This window comes from Pholis gunnellus (assembly GCF_910591455.1).
Source record: "Pholis gunnellus genome assembly, chromosome: 16".
Lineage (NCBI taxonomy): Eukaryota > Metazoa > Chordata > Actinopteri > Perciformes > Pholidae > Pholis > Pholis gunnellus.
Genome location: NC_136543.1, coordinates 2,946,540 through 2,968,722, shown reverse-complemented (window position 1 = coordinate 2,968,722; position 22,183 = coordinate 2,946,540). Strand labels below are relative to the sequence as shown.

Here is a 22,183-nt window from a genome sequence, read left to right as displayed (position 1 = left end):
GATATTCAAACATAACTGGTCATTGAAATAATGATTTGTTTGAATAGCTATTCTTTCTTATTTATGTAAATTCTTCAGCATGTTTGCTTTAAAAACAATACACTTTTTAAATTACCCAAGTTTTGGTATTTTATACCTAATCTAAAAAAAATCTAAACAATCTCCAAAAATTAGATTGTAAATGAATAAATATATACTGCAATATATTGAATGGCTGTATCATGATATGTATTGTATCTCAGGACTCTTGCCTCTGCCCTATTGCAGACGGTCAAGTATCTGTACATGGTCCGTTACACAGCCATGCATTAGAGAAAGAATGACTTTTACAACAAATGAACACATTTGTATTCTTGTGTTACACCCACAGTGTTTGAACTATGCAAAACAGAAAATATGCTCTCAGATTTTACAGCAAATAGACCAGATGTTGTTTTTTTGTTATTTAGATGATTAGAGAAGTGATTTGGAAGTGTTTCAGAAGAGGAGGAGGATGTGTGTGTGTCTGTGTCTGTGTGTGTGTGTCTATGTCTGTGTGTGTGTGTGTGTGTGTGTGTGTGTGTGTGTGTGGGGGGGGGGGGGGGGGGGGGGGGGGTTGGATATAAAGGTGTGGACTGATCGTTTTCTATATTAGGCAGTCTGTGCAGTGTCTATAGATTAGTGGTGAATGGTTTGCAGGTGACTCCCAAAGTACAGGCCTAAAGACTCTGGCGAGGCACTGATCTGTGTCTGAAGTTGTTCACAGTTGGCTCTTTTGGATCCAGCCAAGTTATTTGTATCCTCGATTGGACCCGTGACACATAGTAACAAAAAAGTTTCCCTTAAAGTTAGACATCATTTGTGTTTTTTGTCCAAGTAGACATTAATATGTGAAGATCAATGTCCTTACATTCCACCGAGAGCTTGACAGGGTAAACCCACGGCCGCTCCTGTGTCCTCTGGTCGACCATGCAGGTCACCTCCCCGCCGTTATCCGCCGGCGTGGGGACCAGTCGGTACTCGCTGCGTACCGTCACCGTGCCGTCCGGCCCGTTCGTGGTGCTGGTCGAGTGGTTGCCTCCGACCGATGCCAGCCACTTGATGGTGGCCGCCGGTTTGCCGTCCGCCGCCTCGCACTGAGCCACCACCACCGACTTGGAGCCGGCCTGGACGGTCACAACGTTGGCGGAGTTCTTAGGCTTGGCTAGGGGCAGAGGATGGGGGAGAGAGGCGGGAAAGGGGGAGAAAGGGTTAGCAGAGCAGGGAGTTCAATCAGTTTTGTTGTGCATGTCAGCCGGTGTGCTCTTAAAATATTCCAAAACAAAGTCCATTGAATGGTAAGAATAACAGTTTTTTTGTCTTCGGCCCAATTAGTATGCATGGTTTGACATTAACCAACAGGTTTCCAGTGAGCTTCATCCTCCTAGATTTCTTTGCAGGTGGTCACCCCAATTTAAGAGACAGATCAAACAACAGTTAAAGTGAGAGGCTTTCACATTAGAGCAGTGATTTGAAAAACATTGCTGTTCCGTCTACCATCACATGAGATTTGTTAAATCGAACTGGACTCGTCCTACAAAGTTGCAATATTCCATTAAAATGAAAATAAAAAACTTCTGACACACTATCAATCAATCCGTAAATGTCAGTGAATTCCATTATTTCGTGATGTCAAGTGTTTCAATTTACTGTTTTTTCCTGCTGGATGTGATTTAGTAGATTTCCCACATTAATGCCTTTCAATCCGCTGCATGTGGCTGTGTGTTTACAGAGATTTGATGGACATAGTGAAAATTGAAAGACTTAACTATTCAGGAAAAGTCAGGCAATTATTGAAAACATGTTTACTGATGGTGGAGAAATTGGTCTTTCTGTGTTCTTTGTTGAAAGAAGTCATCGCTATCCAAAGTTTATATTTCCATTCATTTTGAAAATGGTTGGACGTTTTCTGCTACTGCTGGGCTGCAAATATGTCAACATAGTGCCATGCTGTACTAAGCATTGCCTCCACTCTAACCGATTTCTGTGGGGGAGGAAGATTCAATTTCCCCAAACCGATCACTAGGGACCTACATATCCGCCTGAATCTTACTTCATTTTAAGTAAACACCTAAGCTTAGCCAAGCCAACATACTGCCAATCAGCCCGTGGCGCTGATTGGCAAATTGTTAGTCGCTCATTGGATCAATTGTTTTTCATCCAAGAAACCGCCTATTCGTGTCAAAGGTGTGGACCCAGGCATATTTCTCACATCAGTTGATGCATTCACCGCACAGAGTAATTATAAAGCTATGCTAACGCAGCTGAATGAAAACTGCCCCCCCCCCCCCCCCCCCCACACACACACCCAGCCCTTTGGTATTATCAATAGGCTGAATGCCAGAGACTGACAGCGAGACATAAAGTAATGTTTCCAAACAGTTAGCTGCATGAGGCGTGTTTGGTTTATGAAACCAAGCACTTAGAAAGCTTAAAAGGTGAACACATTTCTGTAGAAGTCACATTCACCACATGCTTTCAATTCAAGTATTCAATTTGCATTTTGCTGAGTGTTTAGCGAAGCATTTTTTTTTAATAACAAAAGCTTTGCATTTATAAACCTTTCTACACTCCCCCTTACATTTGCTGGCCTTCCTTCAGCGAGACATTTGCTCTGAAACACTGTCCCAGGTATGCGAAGGACCCTTTGACGAGGCAGATGCCTGCCCTAACTTGAATTCAACACTTTTTGAAGACTTTCTTTTTGCCTTGGCAAGCAGCAACAGATCAAGGCCCGTGACTGGAAGATTGCCAGTTTGAATCATAAACAAGTCGGGCATATCTGCCAAGCGTGAAGATTTGTAACCGAGTGTGAAGCCGGCTGTTGTTGAATTAAGGTGGCATTCACACGGGACAGCTGACATCTGTCATAGTCACAGAGTTTGTGTTGGAACCATCCAGATGCCCAGGAAGCTAATTAGTGAAGCCCAGTACTGACCCACATTATTACTTACATTTGGCCCACATTCTGCCCGGCAATAGCAGTGACGAAGCCATTGCAATCTGGCTGCAGGGACACCAACTTAATCTTGGTGGTGTGCAGAACTGGGCCAGACCCCAGCTACACTGTAGCCTTTTGAAGACCCGGCTTCTAAAACCGGATTACAAGTGGTTTGTTGCACTTGGCCAAGTATGCAAATGCTGCACATATCTGCTCAGAGACAAGCCATTTTTGGACCCCCTTACCATGCCATAGCAGACCCATTTACTTACTTAACTCAACCAAACTTGACCCAGAATCGTGTTCTATATGGGTTGTGCTAAAATTTTAAAAAACTGTCTGTATCTGTTCAGAGGCTGATGAAGTCCATTTGAGCAGCCTGGCTCTATGGATGGCAACGTCATTGGGTTTGTCCACCACCGGTTGGTCCAGATTTTCAAAAATGTAAAGCACTAATGGATGGGCTGCCATGGAATTCTGTAACATTCATAGTTCCCAGAGGTTAAGTTGACTGACTTTAGTGATACGCCGACGTTTCCCATTGTACCACCATGACTGTTTATAAGTGAAAGGTCAAGGCAACTATTGGATGGAATGCCATGAATTTCGGTACAAACATTCATGTTCCCCTGACTTTTGATCCAGCGCCAACATTTTATTTCCTCCAATTCTTTTATTAATGCCCAATTGACTGAAGAACATTCCCATGAGCATCAGCTGCACTTTGTGTTTGTGCTAATTGCAAAATGTTAACATTCCTAACTAAAAGCCGTCAGAAAACTCAAGTTTCAGATCGTATCATGGTTTTGAGTCACAGATCAGCAGAAAGTAAGGTGAGCAAATGTAACTTTTAGAGATGCCTTGATCACGTTTTTTGCCGCCGGTGTAGATGAGCCAAACCGACCCATACGGATCGTTTTGTTATTGTTTTGTTCCAGTAGCTGATACACTCTTTTTCACCAATCGTTCTTAAAAATCATTTTCAGTCAGTGTGAACCATCCAAAATTCGATCCGCAATAAAACTTTATTCACACCATGATGGTTAAACTTAACTATACGATACGATAAACATATGAACATGTCCATCTATGTCTAGAATGTTATCGTTGTCATTTTGAGCATTTAAGCTTTTTATTTTAACATTTAGCTGAAAGCACTGCCTTAGTGCCTAATTACAGCCGGGCAGAGCTGCTAGCATGGCCTGTAGTTGTTATTCATGTTATTTGATCGAACAAATTGATCTTTGACTTGCTTCTTACTCATATTTCCCTGAGGATTTGACCTTCAGAGCTGTAGAGCTTTGCTACCCTGTACTTGAACTCCATCGGTTCAAGTGCAAAAAGGAAACAAAATAAATCCTCCAGGTTACTTGCATCAACTAGAACATGCAACCAGTGATCAATTAGGTTTTTAGCATGGAGCAGAATCATCAAACAATGTCTGGTAACACTGAGACTGAGCCTGCTGAGCAGACATATTTGGATTAAACAGCCCTGGCTGAGTGTTTCCTCCTTCTCTCCCTCCCTAAACATGGATTTATTTACTGCTATATCCTGATGAAGGCAGCAAAGCGATGTCTTTTTTTTTTTTGTATTTTCTACTTTGCTGCATACATTAGCCAAAAATCAATAAAGGCTTCTGGATCTTGTTACATTTTTGAAATTCATGTCTAACCAGCTGTCCAGGTTTGTAAACATCTCCTCTCAGCTTGACGCGCTGCTGCTGAATATTTCCAGACATTGTTTGAAAAAAAACCCATCTGTTTGGCTCTCTATGTCTCCTCAATTGTTAACAATACATGAATATTCAAGTAACGCAGGGATAGTTTGTATTGCAATTATTCTGCTGCGTGCGTTGTTGTGACAACTCATTATTGGCTGCTAGAAATGTTGACTAAATGCATTCATTTAAGCTTCAGGGTAATTCAGACGATTTAAGCTTGAGGGCGTTAGCTAAGTGCCTAAAATGTAAGAAGGAGAAAAAAAAGAAATGATAATAATTTACAATGTCACTTTTGTTATGCAAAAACAAAAAGCTGAAAGCACATCATTTTGACTTCTAAACCCAGCTCAGACTGAACGCGGATACAAAAAGCACCTCGAGGCCTCGTGTTTCAAGCCCCTTTGTGCTGCCGCATTTAACTGCATTTCGATTGATTCGGTGCTCCTACTTGAGGGCAAACATAAACTCAAAGCCTTTTTTTTCACCTTCCTCTGTTATCAACAACTCAACAACACAAAGAATGGTGGAAGCTGTTCCAATTAAGCCAAGGTTGTTACGCAGCGATGTAGCAACATCTGTTATTGTGCTCTGCTGACTGACACACTCCTCAGTGAAGGGCTCGACGCTTGTTTTGTTTGGTTTATCTCTCCTAACTCTTGAAGGTCCGGGGAGTCAATACATTTCTATTTAATTAAGATATGGTTTTCGTAAAAGCACCAATAAATAAACTGAACAAATACCGCCTGCGGTTTGTCATCAGGACTCTGAACCAGTCCTGTAATTTCTCTTTAACCGTTGTTCATCCACGAAAGGTTTGCTTTTTCGGAGCAAGACCCAGCTTCTCACACTTATATTTTCACCTGGGAGCTGACCTGGAGGCTAAAAACCACATTCTTACTGCTGCTTGCAGCCGACTGGCACTATCAGGGTCATAAGGCTTGAGTAAGGAACGCCTGGAAAGCAGATGTTGAGAAGGAGGAGGGCATCTATTCCTATCAGCAGCTGGATTCAATGGGTCAGCAAAGACTGAAGTTTACAGTCATACTACTACTTCCACATACATTAATATCTTTGCATGACTGATGCTGAAATACTAAGCTTTGCTAGCAAGGTTACCTAGACAGCTAAAGGTTTCACCAAATTTTCCACATGGAAGCTGCGATTTGCAGCAGGAGATAATTTCCTCTCGCATTCTATTTGACACTATTCACGAATCAAAGCAAAGGCCATGCTAACGATCGATGCATGCGCATGCAAAAGCCCCACAGGAGTGTATCTACAAGATGCAAGCCACAATCAGTTGTTGAACATGACATCGCTAACACTGGTGATCTAAGTGTAAGAAGTGTTTCAAAATGTTTTCGTCCAACAGACTCCCGAGTAACTTGCAGCATTATGGAATATACACTAGCATCTCTGCTCACTCCTCGCTTTTTAAGACTGCGGTAACGTGGTGCTAACGCTGCTGGCCTAGCTCTGATGCCATACACACCATAATATACATTCAGACATCGGCTGGGGGAACCACGGCTTTGCCCTCCGCGGCTTACGTTACCCCCGTTTTACGTTTCACTATGGAGGCCTTTAGGTAATGTAAAAATGTTAAAGGCTCCCTCTGGAGCCAGTGTTTAGTTTGTCCCTTCTGGGCTACCGTAGAAACATGCAGTTGCAACATGGCGGACTTGCCGCCTATGTAGATGTGAAGGACTCATTCCAAGCTAATGAAAACACAGAAGCTTCCCTCCAATCTGACACTTATTCACTGCGTTGATCAGTGGAGTGCAGTCCCGTCCTCTTACCTCTGGACTCTCACTGCCCCCCCCCCCCCCCTCTTCCCTCTTCAAATACAAAAAGCTGTGAGGAGGATTTAAAAAAAAAAAAAGGACACACTGTATTGTATTTCTGTCCAGCTGGCTACACTATATCCAATAAGATGCAATATAATTGGCTTCCATCCATTTTGTATGGTCCCCATCCAGGACGATATTATATCACTCACTGCCAAGTGAGTGATTCTTTATTCACACCCCAATCAGAGGTAATAAGATTGGCTGGCGGTGGCACTGTATCCAATAAGTTATAATACGATTGGCTGTCAGTATTATGTATTCACACTTAAATAAGTTGTGATATGACCGGGGGTGCCGGAGCTTCTATATCCAATAAAATGTAATATGATTGGCTGCCAGCGGTTGTGGATTCGATAAGGATCTAATGTGATTGGCTCATATGGATTCCACATCCAATAAGGTAAAATGTGTCATCCAGTGACTTTGAGACACTTAGTTCAACGAGTGCATTTACGTGGACCGGAATCTTTCCCAGAGAGCTTGGCACGGCTGGAACTCTGGACAAAAGGAGAGTCGGTGAGCTCTCCAGCAGGTATTTCCCACTCTACCTCTGCTTTGTGCCAGCAGCAGCAGTTTGGGAGGCTTAGCCCACGCCCGTCTGCGAGCCCGCCAGAATATCGCGCCACGCTCTCGCTTTACAAGACGGCCAAGTTTTGCATCTCCTGCGTGCTCTGTTCTCTTGTATTGTTTTGTGAAGATTAAAAAAAAACTACGGGGGGGGGGGCAGCTGGGAGGACACATACAAGGATTTGTGAAACATTCCTTTCCATGAACCATACTGGCTGCAATTACTGGGGTACTGTCATGAATATATTTTAATTATGGCCTCGTATTGTGTCTCCACAGTGACTCTTTGTGAACTATTTTTGTGTGGCGGATAAGGAATCCCCTGACCCACATTTGAGGCGGCAACAAATTAATATAGCTTTCAGAAATCCATCTTTCTTTTAATTCTTCCTTTGATTGTACAGCAGTCACTGAATAAATAAATTCTTCTGAGATTGCACCCAATTTGTGCAAGAAAAATAGAAAAAAAGGGCTCAAACATGTCACCCTGACAAAAAAAGGAAAAAGCACCAGAGGGACTGCATGAAACTGCACGGAATATGAGTTCATGAAAATGCACCGTTTCAGTTCAGAGTGCAACATATTGGATCCTCCCGTCAGTGTGCTACTATAATAGGAGCTCTGAGTGTACACGCTCTTTATCGTACAACCACTGACGCTACGGGCCATATACTGTAAGCACAGCACTCGTATAACAATCCAGGGAACTGTCGTTATTCACATTCAAGCATGAAGTCTCCCCAGCACTGTAAACTGGGTGAGAGAGTGAGAGAGACACCAGATATCAGTCCTTTGTAAGCGGCGGCGTGCAAATGGGAAGACATGTGGGTGGATGAATAACACCAGCTGTCTCCAATTAGAAACAGGATGTGTCCCATGCTAACAGCAACTAAATACTCAGTTGTTGTTTTTTTTGTTAGTTTTGAGATTTCGAATTTCTGAGCTTATTTGCTAAATGTTTGCATCAGTTTAGCCTGTTAATATGTTTAAAATGTTTACTGAGGTAATAAATCAAGAGAGAAGTAGAGTCATTTTCTCATAGACTTCTATACAACCAGACTTCGTTTTTGCAACCAGAGGAGTCGCCTCCTGATGGCCACTACAAAGAATGCAAATTTTAGGCAATTCCACATTGGCTTCAGTTTTCAGAACCGGAAGTTGCCGCCTAATGTCCACAGGTTTTCAACACGGCAAATATGTGTAAATTACGCTACATGTTTTGTGTTGTCTCTATTTGCATGTGTTTTCTGGATCTGGATCTGTAGCTTCTGTCGATGATTTCTAAACTGGATGTAAAAATATGTATAACATATCTGTACATCCAGATTTGACTGCATAATAATTCGGAGAAGGAATGGCATTTTGGGCTAAGGGCTTCAAAGTACCTTAAAAGGTGCAATGTGTTATACTTGGCACCATGATTTAAAGAAACAGAGGTCAGAATTTTACCTCAACTACAGGGTCCATACAATCTACATTTACAGTCAGCCGTTTTAAAACAAGAAAGCCAACTACTAACTAACAGCAGGACAAGAATAAACAGAACTCTATAGTTCACGTTTGCCATTTGTGTGTTTAGTGTGACACTAACCAGGGCTGTACAGTCTGTGTACTTATTGATAGTTTCATTATTGGATAAAATCCAAAAGTGGCAGAAACGAGAAGATGACGTCTCCTCTTCCTGGATATAGATCTTCAATTAGCGGAGCTGTAGCAATACGAAATGAAAGCATCTTTCCACATGTCTCTCCCTCCCGTCCTCCTGGTGAGATTATGTTAATGGCGTTCATCTGATTATCACAATTAGGGTCCTCGAGGTAATTATTTCAGACATTTGGCCAAAACAGATCAAACTCTAATTAAACCAAAAGATCTAAGTGTTCAAATATGTCATGAAGGTCACATCAGAGGTTGACCCTGGTGCTGCACTTGTGTACAAAATGTGACAACGCAATGGCAAGTTATTGCAGTAAAGGCCATCATCTATTCAGCTACTTTCATTAAAAAATGTTCACTATGATAACACGACGTACAATGCAATGTTGTGTAAGCAAGTCAACAAAAGCAACAAGGAGACAGTGACATAACAGCAACAGGGATACTCGACCCAGATATCAAATAAATACACATTACCTCCAGTTGTTTGAAAAAGAGTGAATGCTAACCATAAATGTGACCTTAATCGGCTTTTAGCATTTACACATCTGTTATCTAAATGTGATTCAACATGGAACTCACTGTCATGCTTTAAGGTCCGAGTGAAACGGAAGTTAGAGCGTCTCTAGCTTCGGTAGTTTGAGTATTCTCGAGTGAAACAGAATGTTTGAGGCGGTGAACAGTTACGAGAGCTATCTAACCCTGCGATTGGACCTCTAAAAAGTGGATGGGCTTGAAATGTAGTGTAATACTGGGCTAAAGAGTGCTGTGACGTCACACCAGGCGGCAACCTCCGGTTCTGCCGAGTGGAGCCAATGTGGAGGTGTCTTAAAACTTGCATTCTCTGAAAAATAAGACAGATTGTACAGAAGTTTATGAGAAAATGACCCAACTTGATTTATTCCCTCAGTTAACATTGTGAACATGAGTTTATGGTCTTAATCTCTAGTTTCAAGTCTTCTTCAACAGAGCATGATGTTCATTTAGTAAATTATGGTTCATTTAGAGTCAAATAGACTATAAAGCAGGGTATGCTTTAGGGCGGGCTTACTGTGATTGACAGGTTGCTGCCCCAGAGCCGTAATATACGAAGAATACGATTTTAAATTTGTTTGCAAGTAGTAGCGTAACTTCCCCTCCCCAGGTCTGAGCCTAGTCCCACCACTGCATAACTTTGAAGAAGGCAAAAAAAAGTGTGTAAGGGGCTGAGAGATGAGTTCACGGCCAGTTTCGAATGACAAAAGCCTTGGCGCAGCGTAGACAAATATGACACCTACAGTAGTAGCAATACGGCATGTGGCACTACATTTGACTTACGGTTTATTAGACCTCAAATGAGACAAGAATTACCCGTCTTGTCCCCTCCACCTCAATTCCTGCCGCTGGAATACTACTCTGCCGGGAGGAGAGCGGGCAGCAGCTTAACTGTAGCAACTCAAATTTAGCTAGCGCAAACCCTAGCACATCCGGAGCGGCCGTCTGCTCTGCTGTGGTCTCGTATCGGTCACCAGCCTGCTCTCCCCCTGATTTTCTGGAACCAGTGTTACGCAAACATGGTGGAATTAGCAAGCGTTAGAATTAGGTGGCGTTTTGAACTATTTTCAACCATGAAATGACAATTTCTTTAAGAAATTTGGTAAGAAATGTCCACACCAACACCAGCATTGATGTATCTCACAGTACAGTCATGTCATTTAGTTCACAGCTTAAATAACAAACTTTAAATCTAAATTAGGTGCACAATATGACCGATGATGTGATCTAAAAGGGTTCACAAAGCCTTTTTCATTGAATCTTGACTTTCAAAGATTAACCTGGGTTTAGGTATTTCCTTCAATGTAATTATAGTAATTAAATGAATTTACTAAAACAAAGTCCACCAATATGTAGAGTAAAACAAGCTCAACAACCCGTTAGCTCAACCTGATCGCACATACTTTACATGTAGTGTCACGCCTGAATCTCAATCTTTGAAACCAAGCTTCTTTGTTTTTCATTTGGCATGTAACCAGGACGCACCCTGAGAATACTCGTCAGATGCTTTAAATTGCTTCTTTTAAGGGTTTGGGTCCGATGGGAGCTCTTTTGTAAGATGCAGTGATAAGCAGATGGCTGGGGAGGAGTTTGTCAAGGCCCACGTAGCAGAACGGCTTTTGAGAGCCTGTTTGGAACATGGCCCTCTTTTTTCCAGGAAAGTGGAAATATTGTTGACCTCTCTGTGCTCTAACCCTTTAAGGTCCTTGTTAGATAACAACAGCATTATCTGAAATATACAGCAGCTTGTTGTTTCTGTAGGAGGAACAAGGTTTATGGAGTGTTTCGTGGACGTGCAACCCCTCTACTCACCGAGCATGACGAGGCTGGTCGTCCCCTGTTCGTTTCCAGAAGGGTAGGTGGCGTACTCGCAGGTGTACCGGCCGGCGTCGGACATTTTTAGGTGAGAGATTCTAATGGACGGGTTCTCCAGATTGTTGTGGAGGAAGGTAACTCGTTCCTTGAAGGACGGGTTGGGAAAACTCTGTCCGTAGATAGGGTGGTATACAGCAATGTTGTCCCTTTGACCATCAATGGGTTCCCATATCCAAGACACCTGGTAAGAACAACGATTGTGAAAATAACAGAGGTTATTGTTTGCACAATGGGGTTTTCTGAAATGCAATTTCTCTATCAAAGATTCAGGTGTGCAAATTAAAATTTTAAGCCAGACTAAGAAGATTAATAAACACCAAGGAGCTCCTTGTTTTAGCCTATATTTGTTTTCATTTTGGCCAACTGGCACCTTTGAAAGTATGCCAAATGAACTACAAGTGGTTCTTGTTTGCAGCGTACCTATATGGGGTCAGATCAGTCTCAATAATTGCAAATGCACACAGAAAGACTCACAAATGCAAAAACACATACTAAGCAGAAATAGAGGTTATTTTTTCCACAGTTGAACGGCTTTCAACTCCGGCGCGTCCAGCGCGATTCACCGATTCACGCGATCGAACACAAATAGTCCCCCGGGGAGACAGGCGGCGAGATTAACGCGGCGCGAATCGCGTTTAGTGTGAACGCAGCATTACGCTGGCAGCCTCGTGGCCTCATTGTTTGTACCATATGGTTTACACACACATAGTTTGGTCCGGTCTCTACTGATATGAGGTATCGTAGAGCTCTGGGTGAACACAGACGGCTACAATATTTATTTCCTGATTCAACAAAGCTGACAGTCTCGTGGGGAGGGGAGGGGGGAGCTGCGCTCATGTGATTGGTTGAAAATGAGGCGGACATCTGATTGGCTACAGACAGGTTATGTTGAAAAAAACGCATTTGTGAATCCAGCGACGTCAGGACAGTCTCATAAACCCACAAATAAATGTGAAGCGATTTATAAATAAATGCAGTGCGATCCACAAATAAATACATACAAATCCACAAATAAATACATACAAATCCACAAACAAATACATACAAATCCACAAACAAATACATCCAAATGCAGGAATATATTTGTGATTTTTTTTTACATTTATATAAATCGTAATTTATTTATTTGTGCATTGGAATGTATTTGTGAATTGTTCTGCGTGCATTTGTAAATCGAATATATTTGTGAATTGTTCTGTGCGCATTTGTGAATCTTTCTGTTTGCATTTGCAATTATTGAGACTGATCTGACCCCATATACCTATGCATGTACAGACAACTGCCACTGGATTACTTTCATACTGAAGAAAACAAAGTTCTGTTTTTCCTATGATTTCTAAGCAGATTTATGTATGTTTATTCGCAATGCAGGTCCGAGATGATGATATCCTTGGAAGGTGGAGTGGAGTCCCACTAAATCTAGAAATGTGTATCATGACTGTGTGTTCAGATATGAACATAAGGATAATTGGTGCAAATTACAGCAATTGAGCGCTACGAGTTTTAAAGTACAATAATTACTTCCATGAGCTCTGGCTCATATATACAGGTATATATATATATGAGCCAGAGCTCATGGAAGTAATATATATATATATATATATATATTAGTGCTGGGCAACTATTACAATTTGTAATCACATTGTTATGCGCAAAGTTCAATAATGAATTCAAAAGTAGTGTACTGGGCACTATTAGTTTAAAAGTACTGCTATATGAACAAAAGTGCAATAACATTTGGTTTGCAAATACTTTAAACAAATAAGGTGCTTTTTAACAGCAGTATTCCCTTTACACAGTAGCAGTTAAAATACAGTTATGATGATTATGATAATAGATATTCAGCCGGTGTTCACAACTTTATCTTCATGTAGATGCAATTTGAAACATACACCTTGAGAACTGCAAACCTATCTACGTCATGTTTTTTTATGTTTGTTAAATTCTCAGTGGCGATAACTAAATGATATGCTTATTATACATATTCCAAACAAAACACTTTAAAAACTCGAAAAAAATAATTTAAATGAATCAGTTCTTTTGCTTTTTTTGGTATTTTGGTCAGACACATATGCAATGTACGTTGGTACATAGAGGGTGATAAGAAGCTGTACATGGAGGGACTTAGGACCCAGGGGAATGTAGGTGAAGCATGGAACCTGTAGGCTGTACCGTGGCAGTAACGTGCAGCATGTGGAAGTTATGCTAATAAAGAGTTGCAGTTAAGAGCAGTTTGTTCTCTCGTGCTTATATGTTTATTTAAAAACATGACAATATGTATTTTGATATTGTCACGATCCTGTAACGAGACGGCGGGGAGCGGCAGCAGAAGGAAGTGACGCCACACAAACACAGCTGTTCACAGCTCACTGCCTGGTTTTTGTGTTAAAAACATCTTAATAATAAATTTTAAAAACTGCGTTAACTCGCGATAAAATAATTGTTGGCGTTAATTAATTAATGCGATAATAACGTGTTAAATTGCCCAACACTAATAAATACATATACTTGTACAGTGCCGGTTCAAAATATGCCTGTTCAAAATGGGTCGAATGTTCGGTCTGTGGTCTGTGGTGTGGTGCTCATACGAACAACTTCACACTCTACACTGAGCTTCCTTGGGTCCTCAGCAACACCTGCCATGGCATAGTAGCATCACAAGTCACAGCTACTCACGGTCAGAAACACCGGTGAAATACACTCTGGTTCAGGGGAAAAAACACAAGGGGAAGACTTTAACATTAGGCAAGGTGGGCAACCGTGGGACATCCCAAAGGGCCCCAATAGCTATAGATTAATTTTTACGTTTAGATATGAAAGTTATGGAATAATGTTACTGTTGTAACTCATAATAGTTTTCCTATTAATAGTTAATAGTTCTTCTTCTAGCACTGCCAATCCCAACATTTCCAGTTAGAGAAAGAGTGGAAAGTAAAGCAAGACGCCGTTTGGCTTGGGGCCCCCAAATCACTAAATCGGCCCCTGAAAAACACACCCAGGTTGCTGTTACTTGCGGTCAGAAACATTGGTGAAATATACTTCGTGAAGTTAATCACCAAATAGATGTATTGGTCACTTTTCCTGACATAACTACCACCGTTATAAAGTCTGTTCGCAGAGGCCTGAAGCCCCGCCCCCACAGCTACACAGAGCGACGCTCGCTTGTTTATTCAAAGTTTAATATTGAGCCTGGCGGGTGTCTTAATTGCACCAAATTCCACAAAAAGCACTCCATGTGGTCTCCTTTAATACACCCAAAGTGTGAAGTAGATTGACTGAGCGGTTCTCTAGATATGGAAAGATATCCTTTGCTTTATAGTTAGATACACATACCAGCATTTCTGACATTTCTTTGAACAAGGTTTGAAATACGTGCTGCTCTATATTCCTCGAAAACTGATAAAATGATTTCACTTATAGTAGCAAAATGTCAAAATCAATTAAAGCTGTCAGAGTAAGGAGCCAAGAATCTATTGCAAGATGAAATGAAAGGTTTCTTTAGGCTCTTAAACGAGATTCCTGTTGCCATTTTAAAGAACACCATTTGACAGAGAGTCGTCTTACAGGCTTTTCTTCTTATGATTTCTGATATGTGAAAGATATTGATATCTGCTATGGCTGTTATGAGACTCTACCGCAAGGGAGAAGTCCACGATGTTATGCCAAATTGATTTCTTTTCTACTCGGTTCTCAAAGTGACAGCGTTAGAGTAAATACAAACTACTGGCTAAAGTGGTGGACTGGGAAGGAGGGGCAATAAAGTTTATCTATACACATTTAGCAAACCTCTATAACATGTATGGCGTCTGGAGGAGCGGGACAGACGGAGCAGGGAGGGTTGAAGGGTGGGAAGAGGAAGACGGGTTGCAACCAGGATGTCAGCGTGAATTAGTGGATGAGACTCCCCTGTTAGCTGTGGATTGTACAGGAAATATATTGGGCAATCTAGCCCGTCTGCAATTTCAGTTTTTGTGTGTGAACAAATTGTGTATTGATTCCAACCACAACTCTGAGGGGTAGCGATCATACCAGGATCCAATTGAAGTAGCAAACAGCTCACAGCGCTTTGCTTTACTTTAGAGTTAAGGTGGTGTCAGAGAAGTTGTGATCCGGGCGGCTGATAAAATAAATTGACTTCCAAAATAGTCCGAGGTTAAAACGAGATGATCTGCATGTGAAATTGAGTCAACACTAGCAATGACAAGGGGGACAAAAAAGTTGATACGTACTTTTAGGATTTTTATTGCAATGTGCATGATGTCATATTGATCGCTATCAATACAATGTTGACATTTGTAACAGAACAGAAGATCAGGTCTGATTGGAGGTTTGATATCAATCTCATCTCTGTGCGCTGAGTAGTCCGGGAGGTTTGGCTCCCGTGTTTTCTTTTCACAATTATGTCAAATTTAAGTCCGTTACGAGAATACAGAAATCTGAATGCTTGGATAGACATGAGTTTAACCGCTTTCCCCTCCCTCCTTCCTTCCAAGGCACCATCATCAGGGTTGACAATTCGACACAAAAGTGGAATTACAAAAATATGTATGTATCCCAAAATAATAGGAAACAGAAACACAACAAATATCCCAAAACAAGAATACATACTGAAAACCTAACATTAATGAGATTAATATAATTTCACAAGCATTTTAAGAGAGTATATCTCTTATGTCATACACATAGTCACTGTCAGAGTTACATGCGTTTCCCTTTCTCAGCTAGTGCATATATAGACCTCCCTACTCCACTAGATATCAGTAACAGGACTCCTTCCCTTCCAATAGAAGATGGCGAGCAAATGCAGTTGCATTTTTTTATTTTTCCATCCTTGACTACGTCATCAATTGCAGTTACAGGGTTAGGATTCACTGTTTACACCCAAACTACCTTATCACCGACACAATGTTGTGCTCCATCTTCCTACCTGTGTGAGTTTGGTTCGGCCTCCTCCATCGATGAATTCGCAGCGGAGATCAACAGACTCTGTGGGATACGCCTCCAGCTCGTCCTCGACTCGCACTTTCTGAGCCCCGATACCTGGAGGAGGGCGAGAAGGGAGACAAAGAGGGAGATTAGGCATCATCCACAAAACCAATATCGTTTGAATAATTAAACAGTTTTGTTTGTGTCGGAACTTAAAGAGGAAGAAACAGAGGCTAAGAAGGAGGAGAGGGAGAGAGAGAGAGAGAGAGAGAGAGAGAGAGAGAGAGAAACTAAAGAGTTTATGCCAAGGCCAAATTCCATATCTCGAGGCCAAATTCTATATCTCGAGTCGAAAGTGAAAAGTGAAATAAAATGTGTCCATTCGCTCCAAAATGAAACGGGTTCTATCTTGGACCAAGTTTAATGAAAATCAGGCCTGTAGTTTTTTCTGTGATCCTGCTGACAAACAGACAAACAAACCAAAGCAAAAAACACAACCACCTTCACGTAGGTCACAATGGAGGATTAGTATTTCATTATGAATCTTAGTTTTTGTCGTAAGGAAAGATTAACCACCTTAATATGCTCTGGGCGATTTAACAAAGTTATGGAGGAGCGTGAGGGAAACCGAAAGAGAAACAAAATGAGGAAATAAAGTGAATAAAGAGAAAACAGAGAAAAGTTCTTTCAAGAAACGGAAAAAAAGTATTTGAACCATGAGCCTTTGATAACAAGCCTCGGGCAGAGTCTGAGCCAGCTTCTTTCAGCTAGGCCCTCCTCATTACAATACAGCTCAGATACCACGAGGCGTCGCTAAGGGGCGCGCCTTTAGGAACACCACGGCAGCTCGAAAGTCAGTGGAGGGCACCTGGAACTCTTAACTTGAGTAAGAAAGGCAGTGATGAGAGAGCAGCTGCCAAGCCTGCACAGGTTCACCTAAAACAGGTAGCTTCTGACTTAAACAGAGATGAAAGGAGCATGGTTAGAGCCGAGCACCGTCTCAACACCGTGCAGCACCTGCTGTCCTGCAGGCTGTTTTCAGAATACTGAGGTTCAATTGGACAAGTTGAAATGACTTTTTCTTAAAATTAATTTCTCATTCTGTGATCAACAGACTTCTACTGTGTGTAGACAGCTGGGAGCCCAAATCATGTGTCGTAAGACTTCTTTTGAACCTACATTCCTAGAGATAAGGGTTTCCAAACGGTTCTTTCTGCGGTTCTACCCAGAACCTTCTGCATCTGAAGAACCCTATTTTAAAGAAGAGGGTTTTCAAGGGCTCTTCATCTTCTTTCAGACAAAGGGTTCCATTAAGAACCCTTTTCATCCAAAGAACACTTTTTGGAAGAAAAAAAGGTCTTTAATGATTTGACAGCACGGGTGACAAAAGGGAACGCCCACAACTAAGGCCACACTCAAAAACTGTGATTGTGAAGCACGATTGTTGTGGGTTGAGCTGCACCACATCAGCCTCTTTAGGAGCCTCATGAACCCTGGATTGGTTTTAGATGAAACCCCTGAAATATAAAAGGTTTATCGGAAGAACACCCTGAGTTCTTTCTAGATGAAACCCTTGGAATGTAAGTCTGGTAGGTTCAGAACATGATGTCAGTTTACTGTAATGCAGCATTTAAAACAAAGAAAGACAACACTTATGCCATATTACGACATCTAAAATCTAAGACGATAGCCTGTCTAACGATAAGGATATTATATTTAGATATTGTCCAGCCCTAGTTCCATGTGGTTCTACCGGGAATGAAAAAGAGTTCATCTATGGGGACAAGCCAAAGAACCTTATATTGTTCTAGTTAGCAGCTTTATGTCTACTTTCCCTTATTCTACCTTTTTCCATAAAAAATTGAACAAAAAAAAAGACTGCGGTTGTGATACCTTAACAAGAATCAGTGTCCCAACTGATCGTGTCATGTGTCCGCGTCCAAATACACCCAGGAGAGCCAGGCTTCCACTGGATCGCAGACGGATTTGACAAATGAAAATGTAGCAGAAAGTGCACTTGAGACTTTTTATCTTGAGAGCAGCATGAACCCCTGAGCAGGACACATTCTGCTAACAACATCACAAGTTGCAGATAGATACTTTAACTGGATGTAAGCCTTGACTGGTGTTCATTAAAAGCAGCTGACCTGAATTGTTCCTGCCTCTCAGCAATGAGTCTTTTTATTTGGATCAGTGTCAACACGCAGCTCTCAATTAATGAGACAAATCACAGCAATTGTGCCATATATATTGTGTATGTATAGACACGCACACATTTGCTGTATTAAATTAGTTGAAATTAATGAACTTTAATGAACTTGTAATCCTTGTCATCATGAGACGGAGGAGGAGAGAAAAATGCCTCGATGAGAGTAAGGAAGAAAAAACTAAAAAGAGAAAGGATCAGAGAGAGCAAAGCAGAGAAGTTGTAATCCTTCGTTAATGCAATCTAGCCCAAGTCCAGCGGCTCAATGTGTTTGGCAGCTTGCAAACACAATCGGGGGATATTTTTAAAAGACTCTTTGATTGTTCCTGCCTTTGAATCCACTCATTTTGCTACAATGGGCCTCACCACCAAACCTCTCGATGCTCACTTTATTAACTCCAACATATAATGACGCTGTGCTCTTCCCTCTCTTCCTGCCCTGCTCCTTTAACTGCTCTCTGCTTGGCACTCATGCGGTGATCTGGACCCCTGCCGTGAACCCCCCCGCAGACCAGGGATCAAATCCCACCAAGGTCTTTTCTCCACCACCTCCCCTCTGCCCTCACAGTCAGCCTCTGCGCCTGTGAAGATAAAATTCTTGTGGGGAAGCCGGCCTCTCACTCTCTCCACAAGAAAAAAAAGGGGGAGGGGGGGGTAAGCGCACGCTAACAGCTAGCTAGCCCCGGGTGGTTCCAGTGAAAAAGCCTCTTAGTGTGTGAGGGATTGATTAGGACAATATGTTACATGCCAAAGCATGGAGGTGAATGGGCCGGCTGGGGTTTAGCCTGACAATCAGCTGTGAAAAACATTCACATTAACAAAGAATGCGGTGGGGTGGGGGTGGGGGGCATGTATGCATAGAGCCTTCCCGACTGACGGCGTTGCCGCGAAAGCACCCACCTTTGGTTCCCCCTCAGGTAAACCCTGTTAGCTCTGTCAGCACGTTTGCCGTAGTTTGTACTGATAGTGCTGTTAGCAACGCTAGCTGCTAGCCTCCGGGCTCAGGTTAAGAAGCAATCGAAATGCTCCCAATCTCGTACTACGCACCTTTAAAGGTCTCCGGGAAATAAATGTAAGTAAATGTGACGTCCTCCAAAGTGTTGGAAACACGATGTGTGTGTGTGTGTGATTACTGAGCATCTGAATGTGTGCGTGCATTAATCATACAATCTATGTTGTAATGTGAGTGCGTACGAGACTGATTCAGTCATTGAACCAGAGTCTCTTCCCTGAGGGGAGACAATGGGCTGCGAAACCAGTCAACCATTCCCACTGTAAGACAGAGACACACACACACACACACACACACACACATTCACACACACACACATACAGACATGCACGGGACGGAATCAACAAGAACAGCAGCAGCGAACTATAGATTCATCTCTCTCCCCCCGTTATTTTGCTCCCCCTTCAGTCACATTCTTCTTCTACTTTCTTATTTCTTCTCTCATGCACAAACTCACACATTTATTCCCCTCCAATTAAACACGCAACTTCCACTATTCATAAAGCTGAAATGCACACACACACACACACACACATCAGACAGTCTCACCAAAGTCACAAATCACATAAAGCTTCGGGTTATTCATAGTGGTCAATAAAATCTCTTCTGTGAGGCAAAGGGGGTGAGGAAAAAAGAGAGGAAGAGGGGATGACGGAGTAGGAAGAAGGAGGGGGTTAAAGGCTAAAAGCGAAATGCAGAAATAGAGTTTGAAAGGAGCCCCGAGAAAGAAGAGGAACATGAAGAAGAATTCATGGGGAAGGGGAAATGCAACAGAATAAAAGAGCAACGCAGAGAGAAAGTAAAAAAAAAGTTAAAAAAGAAAAGAAAAAGTAAAGCGACAAAAGCAGAGAGAGACTGAAGGCAGAAACGAAGAGGGACGACCCGAAAACCAGCGAGAGTGGTGAAGAATGAAAGGAGTCCACAGAGTAGAGAGATGTGAGATATGGCCATAAAGAGATGTGAGGAGGGGAAAAGTACAACACTGAAAGAGGAAGGGAGCAGAGTGCATGAGACCGCATCAGAAATGATTCATTCCCCTCAGAGCCTGGATCCAAAAAGCCCCACAGAGACGGAGCGCACCGACTTGCTTTCAAAAAAAAAATTGCCTCTTGTGGGCGTTTGGATGAGTGCTTTTTTTATTTCAGCATCTCAGCTAATACTCACACAGAGGTGTTTTAAACTTGTTCATATATGGTTCATCTGATTTTGCGTGTTTCCATTACTATTAGGGATGTTGCATTGACTTACAATAATTTCCTGGAGACTAATCCTAACCCTTCCCTTAACCTAAACCGAACCCTTACTCCAACCGTAAACCAAGACTTCACCCTAAAATATAAGGTTTTATGTTATGGGGACAACCGGGCTTAGCAGGCTGTAGTTCTTCCTTGTATCCAACTACGTCACTGTCGAATCAAATGACGTCTCTGGAAGCAGGAGGAACAGCCGCAAACTCCCCTTTCTCTGTCAACACAGCACCCACTTTGAACTGCATTGCTTCAATCCACTACATTTACCATCAACGTTGATTGGACATGACAAAGAAAAGGAGTTACAGATTTTCCCTTTAAGGAAATCCCCACAACTCTGCAGATATGCGCTGTTCTTACACAGCTTGTGGAAACTGTGGCATAATGCCTTGTGAGACAGTGGAGGGAGCTTCCCAAAATGTGAAAAAGAGAATTGGTTATGTTGGCTTGGGCTTGAGGGGTTTAGCATAAAGCCTGCATTACGTTGGAGTTTGCAATTTGGAGGCAGAGAGGGTCTGAAAGACGCCATTGAGGTGCATCATGGGAAGTATACAGTAGGAACTTGACCTACAGTAAAAATTAAAAGTTAGGATCACTCTACATCGCGAATATCTTTTTCCCCAAACAGGCTCATTGTTTTTACACATATTTTACAGAATTCTTTAAAGCAAAGCAAATCCGTTTAAATAGATGTTCACTTGTTTTTTTTTGTTCCCACACACCAAAATCTGATCAAGGCTGCTCGTACATGGCAGGGCTCAACACGATCTTTAGAAAGTGGTTGCACGGCTGGCAACCAGGCATCCACTTTTGGTTGCCGCAAACGCCAATGGCAACCTTACTGCGGAGCCCTGCGTGGCTTTTGAATCGTCTTCCGAGGAGATAAATGGCAGACGGCTCAAAAGAGCTGCTGAGTGCGCTTCAGATCCGGGGAAGACCCTTGAAGTGACCACAAGAAAACTGGCAGGACAACCAAAGTTCAACGACGAGACAATATTAATATCTACATTTTTGTTCTGCCTCTTGATCCACAGTGAAATTAAGTTATGTACCCCCCCACCCGACTCACTGAAGCACACACTTTCTTCATTGATACAGACAATAATTAGAGTTCAACTCTCGGCCCTGGGAAATCACATGTAATTGTTGACTGTGGTTGGTTTTTCCTTGAAGCCTCACACACACACACACACACACACACACACTTGACCATGTTATCAGGGAGATTGGTGTCAACGCACCGTCATGATCCACATCTTTTCAGCTATTTTGCCATTATTCGCTCACAACCCCAATTGCCCCACAATTTGCAGCTCATTCTCCCGCAGAAGTCGCTGTGGATCGGAGCATCAGCTCAGTGGAGGAGGACAGGCGGTTTAAATAAGTGGCAACACTCTGCTTGCCCCCCCCCCCCCCCCCCCCGATGCACCGGAGAGATGAATCACAGTTAATTGACATTTAGAGGCTTGTGGCATTTGACTGTTTGTGTGGAGCTTCCCTGTGTAGACGGTCACGCAGCGCACGCGTGAGGAACATGCTGATGGGCTGTGCACTGCACGCTCATGCACATTAACATCCAAAGCACATACTTATAGAGGGTAGTGAACCGCGGCTGTTTTCTTTCG

At 42.3% G+C, this 22,183-nt stretch overlaps 1 protein-coding gene across 2 annotated transcripts in view; it reads right to left on the bottom strand.

The window, feature by feature from the left end:
* The window catches only part of pvrl2l (PVR cell adhesion molecule related 2 like), a gene marked incomplete at its 3' end in the record, with an annotated part of 294,334 nt that overhangs the window by 156,050 nt on the left and 116,101 nt on the right, over positions 1-22,183 (bottom strand). For both annotated transcript variants that reach the window (XM_079175836.1, XM_079175835.1), the window contains exons 2-4: positions 16,092-16,204; positions 11,102-11,345; positions 890-1,183 (exon numbers count right to left, since the gene is read on the bottom strand). In XM_079175836.1, the coding sequence (XP_079031962.1) occupies positions 890-1,183; positions 11,102-11,345; positions 16,092-16,204 (651 nt within the window). The remainder of the gene's footprint in view (positions 1-889; positions 1,184-11,101; positions 11,346-16,091; positions 16,205-22,183) is intronic.